Below are 22,130 nucleotides of genomic sequence, written 5' to 3'. Positions count from 1 at the left end.
AATATAGGTAATAGAACAAATAAGTAACGTTAATCGGGATTCGTAACAATTTAGCTCTGGCGGGAATGCTAATCGGACGATAAGTTTTCCCTTGCCCGCAATCTCCGAACATCCAACCTCAACTTCCCCAGCAATGCAGATATGGCGGCGATCCTTCGCTACGTCTGTTGCCAGACTTAGCAACAGCTCGGCGACTCGTCCTTCTATTTCACGATGCGCCCAGATCCTTCAAGCTAGCAAGGGTGGGACCTGCAGCTTCGAAGACCAGGAAGTAAGAGTGAACGGCTTCATCCGTTCTGTGCGGAAACAGAAGCGCTTTGCCTTTGCGGAGATTTCTGATGGCTCGACCGTGGAGCCAATGCAGGCAATCCTGAAACCTGCGCAAGCAGCAGAGTATGTCTGACCTTGCATGAGAGCTGCAATTTCCCTTCGTCAAACAAATCTAACTGGAGCACCTTTCTTCTAGTCTATCAACGGGAACAGCGGTCGAAATATCAGGGGTGTGGAAAGCTTGTCCACCGGGTAAGGAGCAGACTCACGAGCTTCAAACAACCGACGTAACGGTCGTCGGCGCATCGGACCCGGAGGTGAGTCAACCGTCAATCACTGAAAGACCTACAGACCAGCTGACCATGGTATCTCTGGTCACAGACATTTCCAATTCAAAAAAATACCACAGCCCCGATTTCCTGCGCCAAATCCCCCATCTTCGCATCCGAACGCCCTTCAATTCCCTCCTCGCGCGCTTCCGTTCCGAGTGCATGTTCCAGCTTGGCAATGTCTTCCACTCCCACCCAAATGGCGCCTTTACACAAGTCCAGCCTCCGATCATAACATCCTCGGACTGTGAAGGGGCTGGCGAAACGTTCACGTTGGCACCGCGTGGTGCCGCTGCTACACCCAGCGCCGAGAACGAGCATTTCTTCCGAGCACCTAAATACCTCACTGTGTCGTCGCAATTGCATCTGGAAGCTTATGCGGCGGAGCTAGGCAATGTCTGGACATTAACACCAGTATTTCGGGCCGAGAAGAGTGATACACCACGCCACCTCAGCGAGTTCTACATGCTCGAGGCTGAAGTCAACTTCATGTCCGATCTCGAGTCGCTTACCAGCCTGGTGGAACATATGCTACGCGATCTGACGCGTCGCCTATATGATACTACAGTGGGCCAGGAGATCTTGTCGGCTAAGCGGTCTGGCGAACAGGGCCAGGAGAGTAACACCGAGGCAACGATCTCTTTGCGACAGCGGTGGACTGACTTGATGGATGGTCCGAAATGGGACCGCATAACATATACGCAAGCCGTGGAGATGTTGCAGCGTGCTGTTACTGAGAAGGCGGCATCATTCGAACATCCTCCGACGTGGGACGGAGGCCTTCAGCTCGAGCACGAAAAGTACATCGTCGAGGAACTCCACCAGGGCCGTCCAGTCTTCGTCACGGACTACCCGAAATCCGTTAAGCCATTCTACATGGCACCTTCCCAGGTTGTCGAAGATTCCAATACACCCGGTGAGACAGTAGCGTGCTTCGATCTCCTTCTCCCGGAAGTCAGTGAGGTTGCCGGGGGTTCCCTACGTGAACACCGTCTGCCTGAACTTATCCAGAACATGCGTGAGCACGGGTTGATCAAGGCTCGAGAGCTTTCAGGGTCGGGGGATTCAGCCTCGCTTGAGTCGCTGTACCCTCATCTTTCTCCCACCGAGGATCTGAGTCACCTTCAATGGTATGCTGACCTCCGACGCTGGGGCTCTGCTCCTCACGGAGGGTATGGGCTTGGCTTTGATCGGTTCTTAGGATACTTGAGTGGCGTTTCTAGTGTCCGGGATATTGTTTCTTTCCCGAGATACTATGGTCGGGCTGATTGCTGATGTGTATAAATTAGCTTGTATGATAGATCTGTAATATAGTATGCATTGAAAATGGGAATAGATTGGCAGGAGAGCAATTAAACCCGACAGGAGATACTTTGGTTGGTTCTATGATTTATTGCAGCATGATACTCTCGCATTGTAAGGTCAGTTGTATAGCTTCTGAAACCACAGCTAATTTAACCTAAAATTCTGACTGGGTCTACAGTGGTCGATAAAATATTTGAACACCAGTTAAATATGACCAGTCGTTTCGAATATGTTTATGAACGGTCAACGGGGCCCGCAGAAATACCAGTAGAGCCGAGCTCCAAGCATGAAAGAAGAGGCCAGTTTGCACCGGAACGCCCGGCACAGGCCCGTCCATAAGATAAATCATTTAAATTGCTCTCAGAGCTAAATTTCCTCAAATAGCGCGATACGAAAAAGATAGACGTATATGATACGAGATGACAAATATATGTATTGCATCGGACGCCTCCAAAGAGGCTCAGATAGAGCTTGCATTTACCCATTTAACAAACAACCCCCGAGCACGAATCATAAATCATGAACCAAGTCACGCAATAAGCAATAGATAAATAAACCAAGACAAAACCCACAAAACGCCAATCTAGAAACAAAGCATAGACCAAACCCAAAGTAGAACGACATATACGGAGTCAAATCCGCCACCAGAGCCACCAGAGCCTCCGCCGCGCCATATACCCAGATTACGACTAGCCAGAAATACGAGTCTCATACATTGTGTACAACTACCAAACGCTAAAACAGAGCTTGCATATGCTCACCGGGAGCGCCCGGTCCCCCGGCCTTGATTTGCACATACATGGACATGGACAAGGACATGTTTACCCGGCCCCATTGCCCACCCCACGACTCAGCCTAGTGATCGTCCTAGGCCCCCAAAGGCCAAGGGTGACTATACTAAGACTAACTGCACTTACGCAATACTACGCAAATGAAGGATTATTATCGACAGGGGTGTTACTGTAAAGGAGTCCGAGGATCTCGTTTTCGTTTAAGCTAACTTTTAACTTTTACGTACTAGACTACTAGACACGGAGAGTCGGCGATAGAGTTCCGATCGATGCAAATAAACATGGGTCAAGGCTGACAGGGTTGAGGTTGCTGACAGTACATGTACCGCATCTTTAATCCTCAAAGACGGATATGTTTATACATGTATTTATCTTCTATGATTGCATGGATATTTACGTGCAAGGCTGAGTACTGTACGGTACAAGGATGATCAAACCTAATACGAAACAACTGCACAGCACGGACGAAAGAAATGGAGGGGGGCGAAAAATCGTGGATATAGGCTTGGCAAAGGTCGAAGGATTGTTTTCTGCTACATTAGTGTAGAGTAACAGGGACGACTGTTTCACGATTGAAGTAAACCAGACGCATATAGAATGTGTATGGCCAAGGTAGGTTATCGCACAACATACGTGTACGGCATGTAACTTAGATACTCCATCGCGTACAGTAAACCGGAAAGCAGATCCTATCTCAGGAATGGAATACTGAATTATGCGCCGGAGCTCTCGGGCCCCAAGCAAGGCCAAGCACTGTAGTCTGGAATGAGGCGTCCATAGAGCGAATGTAAAAAACTGGGAAGGGGGCCACTAGGGCAGATTGATTATAAATAGTGGGAACTCGGGGGCCAAAGAACAGATAAGAAGATAATCGTAATATCGACTGTAATATAGAGAGGAATGATCGGATTTAAGGATATTCGGCGTCTCCGTCACAAAACGTGGGTTCGGAGTGGGTTTGCACTGGATTTTGGCTTTTTCGGATATCGCTTATTGTGCCGACTGTTTCACTTATAATATTAGGGTCTACTCTGTACAGTGCAGTATATGCAGTCTACAGTACGGTGTACTCTGTACTCCATAGCAGCATAACTATTCTATTCCTTGGTGTAGTAAAGGAAGCACAGCCTTAATCTTTTAGGCTTGCCAGACGAGCACTAAATCCTTACCAATAAGGAGGCCAGGATCAGCAGGCCAAGGGGCCCCAACCTTACCAGGGTTAAGCATAAGCAAAAGAAGTTCGGGCTCTGTCCGCCTTGTACGAGTCATGTAGTACATCCCTGGCCTGACGTATCACATTGCGATGTGCACTGTACAGTAGACAGAATGCCAAAATGATTAACCGGAAATAAAGTAATAAAGTAAAGTAAAAATAAAAAAGGACTCGTATTCGGCTTGATAAAGTCCCCGAGAGTAAGACGAGGGAGACTAATGAAATAAAGGTAAACGGCTAAAGAAAGTCAAGCCACTTCCCATGGTTCATAAGGGGAAAACTGGATTTTAGGCTTCGATGACAACCAGAACCGGGTCTAGGGCGCCACCTAAAATTGGCCCCATCAGGCTTGGCAATGCCCAGGCACCATTCACGGTCGGAGAACTCTTGGAGCCAAGAATTGAGGGGATAATGTTGTCATCTGTACTCTGTAGGCACCAGCGTTGTAGAAATGATAGACCAGACTAAAATGAGACCCTGGAAGTTAATATGCAATGAAACAGCACATTCCCTCTCCGGACACCTTAATTATGCTAGTGGAGATAAGCTCGTGTGACGTTTCACAAAAGTAGTTCTTGGCAACCTTTAATTCATTTTAAATTAACAGACAATGAGTACTGTAAACGGATCGGAGATTATTGAAACCCTGTGGAGTAGTAGAGGTGAATAATAAAGAAAGCGAAGCACGAACCGGTCGGCAAAACCGTCGGCTTAGCCCGCAAGGGCCTCGGATGATATAGTTGCAGTAGTTGTGGAGCGAGATCCACCAGCCAAAAAGGAGGGCTCGGATGATCGGATAGAGGTTACTGTAAGAGTATCGGAACACCGGCCATAAGCCGAGCTTCTGGTACGACCCTTGACAGGTCTACTACAGTGCAAGTCAGGGGTAGGGATGGTAAGAACAGCGTACCGAGATGGACATGTTTAATGATTTTCGGCTGGGGGAAATGAAAGACACCGCACTATCCTAATATAGTAAGTCTTGCGGGATCCGGCTGTTAGGCGGATTCAGGCGATCTTCAGGAATACAGTGTAAAGAAAAATAAAATAACCAACGGAGGCCCGAGCTTCGGACATAAAAGAAGTTCGCATCGGATGCATAACTTCGTGTAAGGGAGACATGTGGTGATTCGTGGTACTGTTATGCTTATTTATGATTGGGGCAGCCAATAATATTGTCGCATAGGCGAGCTTGGGAATGATCAGCTCGGATTGAAAGGCTCTTGGAGTCTAATATTAAAGTAACCCTGGAACACTCGCATTAACTATACTCGAGCTTGTTTCGACGGTACCACCTTACACACTCCGCAGACCTGGTAGATGGAAGATCGGATCACGGCAATGTCAAGTCACACTGGAAGGCGCCATGTGAGACACTGCAGAGTCAAACACATGGACCCCCGGTCTGAAGCCAAGGAGAAATATCAGCTGCCAAGGGTAACCAGCCCCCGAACCCTATTAAAGTGGCTCTTGTGCAATGGGGGATTGTTGGCGATACGCTTCGTCTGTGCGCTGAAAAGAGGATATGGTGTCCAAAAAAGAATGCAGAGTCCACAAGGCTCGGGAAACACTTAACCTTATCGCTGAGTCAAGGTGTCAGCCACGACTCAGTCAAATCTTGGTCGGATCGTAGCTGCACAAGATAAATATCATACAAGCCTAACATTGTTTATTGGTATATGAGTGAGCCAATCAGTGGTGAAAGCCGGCACTTTTCGGTGATCCTGTTACGTGGCTTCTGCTTTGCATTATTTATATACGTACACCTCTACCATGGACACTACCTTTTCACCGATTCGGACCACGCCGTTGTCAAGTTTTGTGGTCAGCGCAGGTAGAATTAAAACACGGCGTCACTGGATCAAATACGAGTGCGAGTCACGAGGGATATATAATGGCCACTGTGGCTTATTACAGGTGTCTAGAACCACTGCCAAAGGTCAACGGATATACGTGTATCCAAGGGATAAAGTGTAAGGCGGACAGAACCGCACATTATTAATCCGAGTGGATTTCTCCCGTTAATCACCGTTTTGGAATATTTCATGGTATTTATTACTTTATTTTATTAACAAATAGCCTTTCCAAGAAAGCCTAGACGCCAAGCGTGGAGGCCTCTGTAAGCGAGCATAAAGTTCAGCGCCGGCCTCCTCGTGTTGGATTAAGCTTAAGAGTTACGCACTAACCTTCTTTTTGCGATCAGAGCGCCACTTTTCTGACACAGAGCATTTTCCTTATTATTCAGCTCACATTTTTCCTTTTCTTTCCTTTTCTTTTTCTGTTTTTCTTTGTATTTGGATTTGTATTTGTATTACCTGATCCTTTTGGAATGGAGAAGGGGCTCTATAGCCAAAGGTTAGGTTCCAAGGTCTCATGGAATGCCTTGGCTTATACTCTGTATAGGCTCCAAAATACTGTGCCACTCGCCACCCCCAGTGAATTATTCCAAGGTTCCCATGCATAAGTTAATTTCCTTAGCTCCACTGTATTACAATTAAATCTCGGCGTTTAGCAAGTTCCGATCTTTCGCTTGGATTGCTTGGCCTCTCCGCCTCTCTTATTTAACCTTCTTTTTTGTCTTTTTATAAAGTTCACCCTGAATAAAAGAGTGAGCTTCTCCTCCTTTCTTTCCTGTCTTCTTCTTTTTCCCTCCTTGAAAAATTCTAGCTTAAGCCATTCCGTGGAGCACAGTAAGGCCCCCCTTCTCTTTGTATCCTCTCAGTCTTGGCTCTCCCTTGTGGCCCCCCCCACTACACAATCTCTGCAGGCTTCCCCTTTCCCTTTTTGGCCAGAAAAAAAGAAATAAAAAAAAAAGAATAAAATACTTCTAATCGGGTTGGGTTCGGATTTATCGGTCAACTCAGCCTACCCCATACACTTGATTTTCTTTTATATTTGGGGACCTGCCTGAACCCTATTTTCTCTCTCTCCACTTCCGCTTTCTAACGCTCATACTTCCCTAGCTCTCCTCTTTCTTCAAATCTGGCCATCAAAGCAAACTACACAGGGTCGGTTGACTCGAGAGGTTGGATGGAGACGTATTACGGGCACGTCCGCACACCTGCGGACGCTATTATTCTATTTGAAGCTTGTCGCATCGGCCTTTTACCACGAGTACAAAGACGACTCTCAGAAAAAGAGCGACAGTCGATCCGATCTGGCTCGGTCTTTGTATGGGATGAGCGCGAAGCGGGCATGCGCCGATGGACCGATGGAAAGTCATGGAGCGCAAGCCGTGTGTCGGGGAGTTTCTTGACCTATCGGGAAATGGAAGGCAAGCGTGGAGGTGGTGTAGCCCAGAGCTCTTTACAACGAGGAGGCAAGACACCTGAGAGTCGGGGCAGCGATGAAGATCGAGGCGATGGGACGGATGAGGGACCGGATGGGTACCGATACAAGCCCGATGGCTTGATGAAGCAGTCTTTCAGTATCACGACTTCCAACGGCCAGCATTTGCATTTGATCAGCTACTACTCGCGCTCTCACCCCTCTGCCGCCAACCTTCAACAACCAACATCCGACCCGGCGCTGCGCCATGTCCGCCCCCAAAAGGGTCTCTACCCTGAGTCGACAGTCAATGATCAACAAAACCTCCCGGTCGTGACTCGCGGACCCATGCAAGGTGCTTCTTATCCGATTACGCCTCATCCCATCGGCGCTTACCAGCGCGCCACCCATGCACCACCATTCCCGCAAGGCTATGCATGGCCCCCAACTCCCCTGGCCACACCTCCTACAATATCAGTTCCATATGGCGCCCAGTATCTTCCCCCGATGGCAGCCGCTGGACCCCCTCCATATGGCCCACCACACCATCAACCGCCGCCACATCAACATTCTAACCTTCCACCACCTCCACACGGGATACCCGGTCCATATGAAAGGCCACCCCATGTCGAGCCGGCGCTACCCCAGGTGGGCCCCCTCATCAGCCCTACGTAACCCGGTCGCCGAGATCAACAATGCACGACCACCCACACGAGCAACGAAGTCCCCCGGTATACGGGCATGCGATGGTTGATCCGCGCGTAGCTTCATCTCCGCGAGTACCAGTGCAGCCCTTGGTGCAGCCCAACGGACACACACACAGTCCCCGCCTACCGAAACAGGAGCACCCCGCGTTGCAGCCTCTCAACCCCATCGGCACATCACCAAAGCCCTTGGACCCGAGTGCCGGCAATGCAGTCCCGGGTATCAGCTCATTGGTGAACGGCGCTGCGCTGGCTCCTCTTTCCGCATCGACTGCTCCGCCCCCTCCCAGTGCCGTAGCAAACCCGAACGGAGCACCCTCCCAGGGTTCATCCGGCGAGGGGCCGCGAGACATCCCGAACGAGAAAATCGGATTCGGAGGCGAGGACATGAGAGCCCTGCGCCAGCTAGATCGGGCCTTTATCGCATGAGCGAACCGCTTGTTCCGGTTTCTGGATATCACACCAAAACCAAAACCAAGAGAATGGAATATCTCCGACTCGTCTATCTGGTTGATATAGTCGACCATCGAGTCTTGTCTTTCTGCCTGTTGCTCTGCTTGCTATGACTTTCTCTTTCTCTCGGGGATACCTTGCCAAGCCCTAATGATGCTTTCAGTGATATCCTTTCTGTCTATTGTTCCTATTCTATTTGCTTTCTTTGTCATATTAGCATTTTGCATGGACCGGGGCACTTCGCATGTTTTTCTTTTTTCCTTGTATGATCGGGTCATGGTCATGGCTTATGGGTATTCGTCCTGCTTTCATACATTATGCATTGGGATCGGTTTTATATATTCGGGTTCAGGGCTGTGGGTTACTTGTATTTAGTCAATTTGACTTGCTTTTATACTTCAATCTTCTTTTGATTGTAGGTTCTGTAGACTGGGTTCCTCGTTATTAGTCTTGGTTTGTTGCAATTGCCATGCCCCGGGGTTTTCTATCCTCGCTGTACGAGATGCGAAGACGTGAAGAGAGATACAGGAAGGTTAAATAATTTGAATAATCTGAATTTGACTTGTGTTGCTGTACAAAACGTGCTTCTGAAAGCACAGGCTTGTTCCTCAATGCGAAGATGGAAGTCACGCTTCATGTCTTCCTCCCCTTCCTCCTCTTCCTCTTCCATCATTTTGCCGCCTTCTTCCTACCTCTTCCCAAGAAGCCAGGACTGGGGTCTTCTCCGGGAAATTACAGGCTTGATGATCATCGAACAGTCATCGCGGTATATCTAGAGGCACATTATATTTTCTCCTCTCCGCGACTCACACTTTCCCGCTAGGACTTTCTCAACTGCTTGCCGTTGGCAAAAAAAAAAAAAAAAAAAAAAAAAAAACCAACTGTATTGTGGACCGATGCGTCGGAAACAATATTACACGGAGATTAGATTTGGGGGAGATGTACATGCTGCTCCTCGAACCGTCAGAGAAATGAGAGTCGACCAGACAACCAGAACGGATCAAGCAGCACTATGCTCATCTTTTGCTGCTCCTCGAACCGTCAGAGAAATGAGAGTCGACCAGATAACCAGAACGGATCAAGCAGCACCTTGCTCATCAAGATGAGCATCAATGAGGTACACATTGCTGGTGAATATGAGGCGGAGCACGAATCCTTCGGTTAGGGTCAGCTGTCGCCTGTTCCTCATTATTGAGAATGGCAGGCTTACGCTCACATCACATCCTCATTAATAATCAGTGACTCTTCGCCTTTACCCTTCGACGCTCAGATTTCGGTCGAAGATTGCCACTGCGTCCAGCGATTGCGAAAGAGTCTCACTTTTTTTTGGCGCATTTCGTGTGGCGCAGTCTTTATCCCAAAACATGAAGGACTCGGAGTTACAGCAGCAAAGAAGTCTTGGTGGCAGATCATTTATAACACACAGCCTCTCCTAGGTCAATGCAGAATAAGCCCGCCATACGTGTGCCCTCCGTTCGGGTTGACTTGATGACTGTAGCGGTTGCATGACATGAAGCTCTGGACCATGACTACATCAGTCATGCTATATCGGCCGTTATTCAGGTGGCGTAATTACCCCTGAAGAGTGCATGTGGCAACAAATGAACATCTTGTCCTGTCTCATCTGCGAGGAAATCGGGTAACAGTTTTACTGCCATCATCTCTATGCCATCTCGTCCTCAGGATTGCAATAAACCCCGATATACCAGCAATGCCTTTCAGGCCCGAGTCATCGAGATTATATATGAGCAGCATGTCCCTCATGACATCTTGTGCGGAAGGAGTCACGACGATCCCTATATCCAGGTCGAGTGCACCTTGCAACCATATGATGAGACCCCAACTCCCGACAACGCCGGGCCAGGGCCATATGGGGTGATAGAATGCGATATTCTGAGCTATTCTCAGTATTCTCGGCCATGTCAGCAACCCAAATGGAGACACTGAGTGCAGCCCCCGTATGAGACGGTAAGCCTATAAGCAGTGACGCTGATTGACCTTCAGATTAATTGCTTAGGACAATAACAACAAGACTCTAGTGGTCGAATCATCTTTCAACATGGAGAGGTTCTCTACCAGATTGCAGGCGACACCCGTTCCTACAGGAATCTGCGGAAACACCATCGACTCCTAGTGTTAATGCCTTGGAGAAGCAAAAATAATGAAGACACCATGACATATTCCTCCTCGCCCGCAGTTGCGGGCTTGCCCAATGGCTCAATTCCGTCACCATTGGAAACCCCACCTCTTGACACCCACATTCTATGTCACAGTCACCGTCAGTAATAAGGGCAAGTTGCACGATATAGTTTAATTCAAACTACTGCGAATAGCCTGTCTGCGCTTCTAAAATTTATGCGGCTGATATGCCGATTGTTTCAATCTCAGAAGCATCTGCTTGTGAAGTGTATGCGATAACGATCGCAGGAATCAGGCCCACTTTCGGATCTACCCGTAGACATGCAAGTCACTGAGATCATGGTTGAGAGATAGTGCATGCTAACGGAACAAAATATAGAAATCCAATCTCCAAGTATCAAGCTCAATGGGATATGAATAGCATGGTAATCTGCTAGGCTTAGTGGCCCAAGTCCACTGATCACTCGGAAGCGCCACAAAACGGGGGTAGAATCCTTCGAGCTTCTGCAATCCCAGCATGGCTACTAACAACAATTAGGAGTCCGGAAGCGAGCGAAAAAGAGCCCCTAGAGCCCCTAGAGTGCAATTTAAGTTTCTCGAATGCGAACAGTCAAATCTCTCAAGCGAACAACACTAAGGGTGCCCCGGGGGCGATTGGCGCCACGATGCAACTAGCAAGCTTTCTAGTGGTTCGTGGACAACCCGATCTCCGCGGGACGGGGCATTCCCAACGATGAAACTTTGAGGCGTCTGCGCCTCCTATTTACCCGGTATCCCGGATTGGGATCTTAGCGAAGATCCAAGTGCTACAGTAGTAGCATATGGGGAATGAACCTTGGCAACCCCAGCCGAACAAAGACAATCCTTCTATTCGCCAGCCTATAGTTGGCCCTAAAGTAGGAGGACGTGCATATATATACATCCATTTGCATAATATATTGAATAGTACCACACAAGCGGGATAACTAGATCCCTTTTCCATTCGGGCAAAGAGACGCGAATCCGACAGCCATTAACAGTAACAGTAGCAGGTGCCTTGACACAGTCCTTTGTTTGTCAAGCCTGCATATCTGCGAATTCGCTCGACATAATGCCACTCACCGAATGTTCATTTCTTTCTCGTAATATCCTGACACATATTCTAGATGAGCCTTTTACGGCCTAATTCTGAAACCTCCACAGATCACCCTGTGACCCTGACCCTTGATTTCCGCTTGTTCCGCGCCGGGATGTGGTTGAGGCTGGAAAACTAAGCTGGGCCGACATTAGATCGAGTTGAGAGAGACGAAGTCAATTGTGTTGAACTGACTACTGTAAACAGTCTCATTGGAATTTGTCTGTACTGGGCCAATGAGAGCGCTGGTAATAAGCTAGGGGATTTTGGAAAAAGTCGATTTTAGCTCTCTAGGGTCTCCATAGTCTAGTCTCCGTCTCCATCTCCATACATGAAGCTCCATAGCGGACTCACACGGCCCATATGTACCTGCGGGATTTCGCTGCGAACACAAACAATGATGTACAGGTCCGCGTGCCTGTGTCAAGCCATCTCGGAACAAGCCCGAAGGGATGCTACTAAAATAGGAAATCACCCCACCATCTGCATAGAAGGCCAGAGAAAGTGTGCAGGGAGAGAGGGTGATTGGGCAGAAGGGAAGAGGTCAAAGACAACTTCGGTTGACCTGCTGTGTTGGGCGATGGTCAGGTGGCCCACTATGGGACTTTTGTCCTCTATATACCTCAACTACAGCACTTCCCCCTTGCGCTCTCCGCATTCCCAGGTGTCAATGTCAACTTTTTCTTTTCTATTAATGTTACTATGTGAGCATATACTTCGGCACCCCACTGAAGCGGGAACAACCTTACAAGTAGATCCATCTTTCGGCTCGGGTCTCTGTATATTGTAAAGGGAGCCAGAGTCTGTTCCCCGTATTTGAGCCCCTAAACCCAGCCCAACCAAAGTCCGCAGAGCACGATTGGCCTAGATTGGTGCCAATGGACTTGCAGATGTCGATCCAACTTTCCTAAGTTGTGGGTATCCCGTAAAAGCTCGTACCTGGGCCAGGCAACTAGACTAGCAGGGGGTATGAAAATCAGCCTAGCGTGACTTTGGGCCGTTTCAGCTGGTTAAAATTGCTAAACGGGCTCTAGAAACAGCTATTTCCTTGTTGGTCTTCCGGCAGATGAACTCTCTCTCGCCACATTCCACCCCTTTTCCCTGCCTGTATTCATAGCCCATTGTTAGTCCATAGCACTCGATTAGTTGTGTGTATTCTCCGTACTGATTGTACTGTAACCTTGTCGATTCCCTGCAGCGGATGTCCGTGCTGTTCAGACGATCTGGCCCACTTACCCCAGATTGTGAGAATTTCATATCTGACGGATGTAAGGGCGCTTAGACCTTGGGAGTGTCTTTCCCATTCCGGTCTGAGTTTACTCGTAGTGTGGGGGCTCGTCAGCTTAGAATGGTTCGTCATGCGTCACTACACATGATCAGTATAAAAAATTTAGAAAGGCAGGAAAGTTTGGTCTATTTCCTTTGAGAAATGATCAAGGGGTTAGGTTTTACTATTACGAATCCCGCGTCATGCCATCTGCATCTCCGACACATCCCCAGATCAGGCAAAGCAAAAAAGCAAAAAAAAAGGAAAAAAAAAAACAGCCTCGTAAAATGTATTTCTGGTTGGCGTCAGATCCTGCTTGGCTCCCCCGCATGAGTTAAGAAGATTTTCGCATATTTCATTAGGATTGTAACAGAAGTTAACTTATACTATTCTATTATATACTGTATTCTCTCCTCCCCTCTTTGCCAAAAGTCCCTAGATCAGGTGGACCAAGCACCTTCCCCTCTTATATCCGACGAATCCCTTCCCATCCTCACTTTCTCAGCTCATGTTGTCAATGCATACCTTCTTTTCTCACATTAATAAGTCTGGTCGATCGGACTACCCTCTTCCGAGAGGCAGCACGACTAGCAGCAGCCCTGATGATACCTCCTCCGATTCCCCCGAATGGAGTGACGACAAAGTAGAGGTCTTTACACAGGAAATGGACATACCCAAGGTGGAGGAAATCGAAGAAAATATCTTGAGCATCAAACCAGCCGAGGTGGGGGACTCGGCCGCTCCCGCCGCCGTGCCACGGAAACGTGGTCGACCTCGCAAACATCCATTACCAACAGGCGCCAAAGTCACCAAAGGTCGCTCCAAGACCGGCTGTATCACCTGTCGCAGGCGCAAGAAGAAGTGCGACGAGACAAAACCTGCGTGAGTCCCCTTGCTGCTGGATACGGTCTTGGCTAACGTGGTCGCAGATGCCTTAACTGCCAGAAGAATGCGGTCGTCTGTGAGGGCTACCCACCCAAAGAAATCTGGAAAAGTGGGAGACAGAAGCTGGCCGACGGTAAGGGAGATTGCGATTCGAACTGCATCATTAACACTGACTCCATTCCAGTCGTATCCCAGTCCCTTGCAGCAGTGCCGCGAAGCCTACCCCTCCTCATCGACGGCATCGAAACCGACGTCGACCGACGCTTCTTGGATCACTTTGTATACGGCTTCAGTCGCGTGCTGACACTCATTAATGATGACTCGAATCCTTTCAAGGAGATTCTCCTCCCGATGGCAACCCAACACCGCGGTCTGATGCATTCGCTCATGTGTCTATCCGGGTCGCACCTGTCAGGTCTGGACCCTGAGCCGAAGCTGAAGGAGCGAAAATACTACCACTTCCATCGCGCGATTCAAGACCTCAAGGACAACATCAATGCGTCTTCATCCTCTTCCCCACAGACGCCCGATGCCGAGCAACAACTGCTGGTGGAAGACCCTATAATAGCATCCACCATCGCTCTGAGCTTGAATACCATCTGCGAAGGTGAAACCAACGGCGAATACCGCCCGCACATGGATGCCGCCCGGTATCTGTTGGTATCACAGCAACCGCGGAATGAAAAGTTCCGCCAGTTCATAGTCGAGTTCTTCCAGTACCACGATGTCTCCAACTCTCTCACCTCGCTGGACCGACGCCCAGCACTCTTCCATAGCAACATGAACATCCCCAACTTTGTCCCGGGCGCCTCGGCGGGTATGTTCGTGGGCGTCTTTGATGGACTTTTCAACTACATTTCCGAGATTACCCAGCTACGCGACCGCATTCGTCAGCGTATGAACGAGGGATACGAGCCGGCCGTGGACTACCAGACTCTCAGCGAGGCTGTTTCTATTGACACGGCTATCCGGAACTGGGAAACATCCCACGAGCCGGACACCCCAAACTGGTGCCTGGCCCAGCTGTACCGCCAAGCCACCTGGGTGTATCTATACCGGACTATCCGGCCCTCGCGACCAAGTGAAAAGATCGCCCAAGTGGTCGACGATGGTCTAGGCTATCTTGATCAGCTGCCACAGGATGCGGGTGCTTACAGTATCGTGCTGATGCCACTGTTCTTGCTCGGTTGCTCAGCATTTGTGCCCGAGCAACGTGAACGTTTAAGAACGGGCTTTGAAAATCTCAAGTCCTACTCCAACCTGCGGAATATCGAGCCTGCTTTCAAGGTTGTTTCGCGGGTTTGGGAAATCATGGACAGTAATATCGAGGATAGTTGGGACTGGGAGAAGATTATCCGTGATATGAACATGGATTTCCTGATCACTTGATTCTCCTGCCTTCTATTCTTCTCCTTTGATACCCTTTCCTTTTCTTCTCGTCTCTTGTTCTCTCCACATTTTCATTTCTCCTGTCTGATTTTTCGACTACCGTCGTCCGGAAGGCGTTCTCTATTTTTGCTGCACTGCAGAGCATAATGATTATCCCCCGGGCTTTTACTTTTACTTTTACTTTTATTTTGCTTTCTTTTCTTCTATTGTGATTATATCTGCATTTGAGGAGGTCTGGGGGTATGTGACCATGCTCGGGTTTTGCGAGGAACAGTGCGCCTCGTGCGTCGAAGGCGTCCCTCCGCATATTTCCAAACACAACTCCCAGCCCCCGACGAAAAACGAAAAATCCCCGATTGGTGTCGGTGTGTTGCATGGCAAATAGGACAGGTGTTGAGGTTGGATGATCTCACGAGTACGAGTGACGCAGGCGTTGTGAAGGATTCGGGATGGGGGAACTGTGATTCTGGTGATTGGTTCAGGTTGTATATATCGTTTTTCCTGGGGTTTCTGCATGCATTGGCAAAGAATAGGAAATAGGCTTTTCTCTTTGTATAGTGCGGGTTGTGGTTACAGATGTATTCTTGTACAGTATGAGTCCAGACTCCGGGGATCTGCCCCTTACTTTATTTGACTTTATTTTATTGGCTACATTTCCATATCCAGTATAGCAGTATCATATTAATCTGCTCATGTGTATTCACAGTGGCAAGGTGACACCCTGTACGATCATTTGATTACAGCTCCTCGCTTATGCAAGGACCCCCACGTTATGGATGATTCGCCAATCACACGTGGCTTGACTCGGCTTGAGTCCGGGGGAGGTCAAGGAGAATTATCTTTCTTTATTGTTGTTGGCTGCTGGCTGTAGTCAGGTTCCACGTTTGCTCTCGGTCATTCTGCGGTCATCTAAACCCTGCCGTCTCGAGTTCTGGCCCAAACAGGGATCAAATCCTGCAGAAACAATGTAGAGCGGTCAATGACCCAATCTCACTGCATCACTGTACATTCCAATGTTCCAACCCCAGACATGGCAAAAGACGAAATCGAATTAAGCGTCGTGAAACAGCCGGCGCCGCATCTGCAGGATGCAGGAGATGCAGCCAACAACCTCTCTTTCCGCGCCGTCAACCCGACAGACATAACCGTGACCAACCTCTCCCTCAAAGTCAACATCACACCATCAACATGGGGACCAATATGGAAATTGAAACAACGGCTACACAGCCAAAGCCAGCCAACAGAAAGCACCAAAACAGTCTTCTCCAACATCACCGCCTCAATGCCAACAGGAACCCTAACAGCAATAATAGGAAGCAGCGGCTCAGGCAAAACAAGTCTGCTAAACCTAATGGCCAACCGAATGAACCTCTCACGCACCCAAGTCCAAGTCTCAGGCAGCACAGCCTTCAACAAAACCCAGGGCATCAACCACATCCGCAGCGCATACGTCATGCAAGAAGACGTCCTAATCCCAACACTAACAGTCCGCGAAACACTGCGCTACTCCGCAGATCTGCGCCTGCCCCCGCCAACAACTGCGGCTGAGCGCCATCGTATCGTTGAGCAAGTCATCCTCGAGCTAGGGCTTAAGGAATGCGCTGATACCCGCATCGGGACAGCAGCGCATAAAGGCTGCAGCGGTGGCGAGAAGAGGCGCGTTAGTATTGGCGTGCAGCTTCTTTCTAATCCGTCTGTTTTGTTCTGCGACGAGCCTACCACGGGGTTGGATGCTACGAGTGCGTTCCAGATTGTGAGGACGTTGAAGACGTTGGCGAGGGATGGAAGGACGGTTGTTGTTTCGATTCATGCGCCTCGGTCGGAGATCTGGGGACTTTTTGATCGGGTCGTTCTGTTGGCCAGAGGGAAGGCGTTGTATAGTGGGGAGGTCGACGGGGCTTTGGGGTACTTTGCCGAATTGGGGTTTGCGATTCCTGAGTTTGTGAATCCAGCGGAGTTTTTGATTGATCTTGCTGCTGTTGATCGGAGAAGTGGGGAGCTGGAAGGGGCTTCGGTTGCAAGGGTTGAAGGGTTGACGGAGGCGTGGAGGGTGAAACAGGCTGCCGATGCTTTGGTGGATGAGGAGATGGGTGAAGAGAAGATGGTGTCGACTTCTGTTGATGCTGAGGCTGGGACGATGAAGAGAGTCTCGTTTCGTCGGCAGTTTCGTGTTTTGACTTCTCGCACTTTCACAACTACTATTCGTGACCCGATGGGGGTTGCTGGTAGTCTGCTTGAAGCCATTGGAATGGCAGTTATCAATGGGTGGATTTTCTTGCAGCTTGATGAAAGCCAGGCGGGCATTCGTTCTCGAGAAGGTAGTCTGTACACTGCCAGCAGCTTGAATGGGTATCTCATTCTATTGTATGAGACGTATCGTCTGACCATCGACATACGACTCTTTGATCGTGAACGCAATGAAGGCGTGGTCAGCGTGCCGGCTTTCCTTCTCAGTCGGCGTGCAGCTCGATTACCGCTAGAGGATCTCCCCGTGCCGTTGATATTCTCCCTGATCTTCTACTTTATGGTAGGATATCGGCTCGACGCAGGTCAATTCTTCATCTTCTTCCTTCTGACGTTACTCACACACTACGTTGCCGTCACCTTTGCTGCAGTGGCTATTGGCATAGCGCGCAGTTTCCCCGGTGCCACTCTGGTTGGTAATCTGTGCTTTACACTACAATCCTTTGCTTGTGGGTACTTTGTTCAGTCAAATCAGATCCCGGTCTATGTGAGATGGCTAAAGTGGTGTGCATATACCTTCTACATCTTTGGTGCGCTGTGCGCAAATGAGTTCATTGGACTCAATGGCTCTGAACTAGGCCAATTTTACGACTGCCCTTATTCCAATGATCCTTCTGATCCGGCTTGCAAAGAATACACTGGCCGGTATATCATGCAAAGCCTTGGAATGCCCTCCAACTGGATCTGGCGGCCAATTGTGGTTCTGGTTGCATTTGCCGTTAGTCACTATCTCCTCGCTGGTCTACTGCTGCAATACAATCGCTTTGCTATCGACATTGCCCAAGCACGGGCAGCCGAAGGGGAGTCTACCAGCAAAGCCAAAATTGCAATCCGCCCGACAGAAGAGACACGCAAGGTTGCCATCTCGCTTGATCAGTACGCATTGGAGATACGGAAGAGACGACTTCCCTGGCGAGCTGCGCAGAAACTTCAGATCCTCAGGCCCATCACCACAGAGTTCCAGCCAGGTCAATTAAACGTCATCATGGGTCCGTCTGGAAGTGGGAAGACATCACTGCTGAACTCGATAGCGCGCAGGCTACATGGATCTATAGGGACCCGATACTGTGTCCACGGCAACATGCTCTATAACGGCGCCGTCCCGTCAGAAAGCGTCATCCGATCCGTGACATCCTTCGTTACGCAAGACGACGACGCTCTAATGCCCTCCCTTACAGTACGTGAGAGTCTTAAATTCGCCGCTGGCCTCCGCCTCCCAACATGGATGACCCGAGAAGAAAAGAACCGACGCGCCGAAGAAATCCTGCACAAAATGGGACTAAAAGAATGCGCCGACAACCTCATCGGCAGCGACCTAATCAAAGGCATAAGCGGCGGCGAGAAACGCCGCGTCTCAATTGCAATCCAAGTACTCACAGACCCAAAAGTTCTCCTCCTCGACGAACCGACCTCCGGCCTAGACGCCTTCACAGCAATGTCCATTATTGAACTGCTCCACAGCCTCGCCGCAGAAGGCCGCACACTCATACTGACCCTTCACCAATCCCGCTCAGACCTCTTTACGCACTTCTCACAAGTCCTTCTCCTAGCCAGAGGCGGATATCCAGTTTACGCAGGAAGCGGCGAAAACATGCTCATGCACTTCGCTGCACTAGGCCATGACTGTCCACGCACAACCAACCCGGCAGATTTCGTCTTAGATCTAATCACAATAGATCTCCAACAGGCAGACCGCGAGGCCGTTACCAGGGAACGTGTCCAGCATCTCATTTCTAGCTGGAGCAAGACGACCGTCGAGCTTGTGCGCACTGCATCGCAGATCGCCACGCCAGCTGAGCTAGGTAGTCTCAAGCGCCAGATGCTCTCGTTCCGCATTACATTCCCTTTGGTGCTTCATCGCTCGTTTATCAATTTCTGGCGCCAGCCGCCGCTTATTATGGCGCGGCTAATGCAGATTCCTGGTATTGCAATTATTATGGCTTTGTTCTTTGCGCCGCTTAAGAATAACTATGAGGCTGTACAGTCTCGTATGGGATTTATTCAGGAATTTGCAGCGTTGTATTTTGTCGGTTAGCAGCAACCCACCTTTTCCACTCCGTCTTACATAGACTCTGCTACACACTGCCCGATCACTAATCTATCCGATACAATAGGCATGCTCCAAAACATAGCAATCTACCCAAGCGAACGAGACGTCTTCTACCGCGAAGAAGCAGACAACTGCTACAGCGCCTCAACCTTTCTATTATCCTACACAACCATCGAAATCCCCTTCGAAATACTCTCTTCCCTAATCTTCGGCGCCCTAGCCGCCTACGCAGACAACCTCCACCGCAGCATAACCATGTTCCTAGTCAGCGCCTTCAACTGCTTCTGCATAATAAGCTGCGGCGAGTCCGTAGGGATAATGTTCTGCACTCTTTTCTCGCACGTCGGATTCGCCGTCAATGTTACCTCGGTGCTACTTTCGATATCGACGATCCTAGGTGGCGTCATGAGCCTTAACGTTAATGATGTCCTACAGGGCATTAATCATTTGTCGCCTATTAAGTATGCGATTGCGAATCTGGCGCCTTACTCGTTGGCTGGACAGGTCTTTTCTTGTGAGGATTCGCAGAGGCTTGTTGGGGGTGCGTGTCCGGTTGATTCTGGGGAACAGGTTTTGAGGCTCTATAATTTGGATAAGGATGGGCCGATGAACGTTATGGCGCTGGGTGTTTGTACGCTTGTTTATCGGGTTGTTGCTTATGCGTTTCTTAAGGGGATGAGGTCGAGGGGGGTTTGGGGGTGGTGGAGGGGGTTGTGGGCTCGTTGGAGATCTGTTGATGGTTGATAGATGGTATATAGCTGAATGCTATTCTGTGACTTTTATTCTGTGCTGTGGATGTAGGGGGCGGGCATTAGACTAGGGAAGGGTTTCCTAGGAAGTACATCATTGAACTATGTATCTTATTTACTCTATTCGCTTCTTTCGCTTGATCTACCTGTAGATATCATAGAAAAGGGGCCATGTTAAACGAATCCTCTTACTAGTTAATGTTTTACTAATACCCACGGTACGTGTACCGTCCGCTGCGATTAGAACACTCGAACGACCGGGAAAGCTAGATTAGAATAATGCAGCTCTGCCTTTTTAATTAATCATCCTCACATGTCCCCTTTCGTCTCTTAACACACCTATAATTACTATTGCACTTAAGCCACAGTAGCTAGTCCGCCTACTCCAACGCCGTTCGCACTCAACATAGCAATAGACAGATCCGCTGGTAGGTATTTCCCAAGGTCGTACGGCTATAGATCTCTAGCTCTATGTTTCTTCTTATAATGAACATTTTTCTACGCTATCGGTGATGTATGCTACAGCATTCTGATTTGAATTATGTGACCTTTCGCTGGTATAGCAGCACTCGAAACTAACTACAATAAATGGAATGTGTATGAACTTCTATTACTAAGCGCAATTACAAATTTTGTTAATATTGCACGCTTCTATAGCTGTTCTAATGCCCCCATTGCCCAGATTGTCACGCCCTCCGCGTTTGAATATACACGTAGCAAAATCCGTGTCCGTACAGCAAATGCCAAGGAAGCAGGTGTGTTGTGATTTGTTGAGCATATACGGTGAAGCCTAATGAGCCACAATTTCGCTACCAGTCCGCCTATCGAGTCTACCCGAGAACACCCGGAACACCAAGCGGTTAGGGACACAACTCGGTACCACCTAGGCAGTCTGCACCAAAATTAAGTCTACATTCTTCGAGGCTCTAGACAAAACTAGCCAAGCGCTAAGACTTGCCAAGTACTAACAGTCTCGGGATGGCATGAGCTAGCGGCAAAGCATAACCCCAAGACCCTGAATCTTAATAATCAGTTCGCCCCAGGCGTTCGGCGGTTCCATGGTGAGCACTTGGGAGGGTGGTTGAACCATTCATTGCATGTCGCCACATAGGAACAGTCTGTGGTGGCGCTGTCTCGCTGATGTGAATGGCGAGTCGGCAGTTCAGAGTTTTGTTCCTGTCGCTATGAGTTCATACGGTTGTCAAGACAGAGTGATAATAAAATAGGGTAATAGGAACAGGAAATTACATCACACACACTAACAACAAATAAAATAATATAGAATTAAAAAAAAAAAAAAAGGCCCAACGCCTTTCATCCGGCCCATTCCCTGCAACAAAGCCAGTCAAAGAAACCCATTAATCCTCCGACACCCAAAGCCCACAAATCAGACTGTCCGCAAAATGGGGAAAAAGCCCTTCATAGCCCGGTAGTGGGCACCAGGGGCGTTGCCATTTCCATTTCCCATCCGGAAGATCGACATTCTGGAAAACCTGAAGAGGGGACCTGAATAGTGGAGTCAGATCTGCGAATTATATCGTGTACAGTTGGGGGTTTTGGAGGGTCCCTGTACGTCCCTTGGTCTAGATCTCGCCCAGCATACGTAGACGTGTGCCATTTACTCCACATTGTTCACCACTCATGCTTTGTGCTGATTTTTCCAGTGGAGGGGTTTACTGTACTGTACCTCTTTGTCCTCTTCGACAAGGATTATTAAACTTTCGCGTTTCGTGTAAGAGCCGAAAAAGGGTCTGGACTTGGAATGTATCGAAATACTCCGAGTCAATGCATTCCGTTCTGTAGACTACCAAGGGTTTTTTTTGAGGTAAATCGTGTATTCGTAGATTTTTCCTGAGATCTGATGATCATCTGTCTATTCACAAAGTCTATTTCTCTCCCCCAACGTATATAACTCCTTGTGTAAATCCAAAGTTGGGGGGTATTTCCATAAAGTAACAGCG

General features: G+C 48.9%; 5 protein-coding genes across 5 annotated transcripts; 4 read left to right on the top strand and 1 right to left on the bottom strand.

The window, feature by feature from the left end:
• Window positions 1-133: 133 nt before the first annotated feature.
• Window positions 134-1,874, top strand: N7446_008321 (asparagine--tRNA ligase SLM5; the record flags this gene model as incomplete). Its single annotated transcript, XM_058517066.1, has 2 exons — window positions 134-393; window positions 467-1,874. 2 exons carry the CDS (start codon window positions 134-136, stop codon window positions 1,872-1,874), a joined length of 1,668 nt encoding a protein of 555 aa, XP_058370712.1.
• Window positions 1,875-6,938: 5,064 nt separating this feature from the next.
• On the top strand, window positions 6,939-7,850 carry N7446_008320 (camp independent regulatory protein; the record flags this gene model as incomplete). The annotated part of the gene is made up of 1 exon (XM_058517065.1): window positions 6,939-7,850. The coding sequence occupies one exon, from the start codon at window positions 6,939-6,941 to the stop codon at window positions 7,848-7,850; it is 912 nt and encodes a 303-aa protein (XP_058370711.1).
• Window positions 7,843-8,406, bottom strand: N7446_008319 (uncharacterized protein; the record flags this gene model as incomplete). Its single annotated transcript, XM_058517064.1, has 1 exon — window positions 7,843-8,406. One exon carries the CDS (start codon window positions 8,404-8,406, stop codon window positions 7,843-7,845), a length of 564 nt encoding a protein of 187 aa, XP_058370710.1.
• Window positions 8,407-13,286: 4,880 nt separating this feature from the next.
• On the top strand, window positions 13,287-15,309 carry N7446_008318 (Zn(II)2Cys6 transcription factor). Its single transcript, XM_058517063.1, has 3 exons — window positions 13,287-13,734; window positions 13,782-13,870; window positions 13,922-15,309. Exons 1-3 carry the CDS (start codon window positions 13,361-13,363, stop codon window positions 15,124-15,126), a joined length of 1,668 nt encoding a protein of 555 aa, XP_058370709.1. The 5' UTR covers window positions 13,287-13,360; the 3' UTR covers window positions 15,127-15,309.
• Window positions 15,310-16,156: 847 nt separating this feature from the next.
• Window positions 16,157-20,164, top strand: N7446_008317 (putative ABC efflux transporter; the record flags this gene model as incomplete). Its single annotated transcript, XM_058517062.1, has 2 exons — window positions 16,157-19,400; window positions 19,485-20,164. The coding sequence occupies 2 exons, from the start codon at window positions 16,157-16,159 to the stop codon at window positions 20,162-20,164; spliced, it is 3,924 nt and encodes a 1,307-aa protein (XP_058370708.1).
• Between the last annotated feature and the right edge of the window lie 1,966 nt (window positions 20,165-22,130).

The sequence above is a fragment of the Penicillium canescens genome (assembly GCF_028828765.1).
Source record: "Penicillium canescens strain IBT 15451 chromosome Unknown utg000005l_segment0_segment0, whole genome shotgun sequence".
NCBI classification, from domain to species: Eukaryota; Fungi; Ascomycota; class Eurotiomycetes; order Eurotiales; family Aspergillaceae; genus Penicillium; species Penicillium canescens.
Note: the sequence above shows the minus strand (reverse complement) of the source record. Positions and strands in the feature narration are given on the sequence as shown.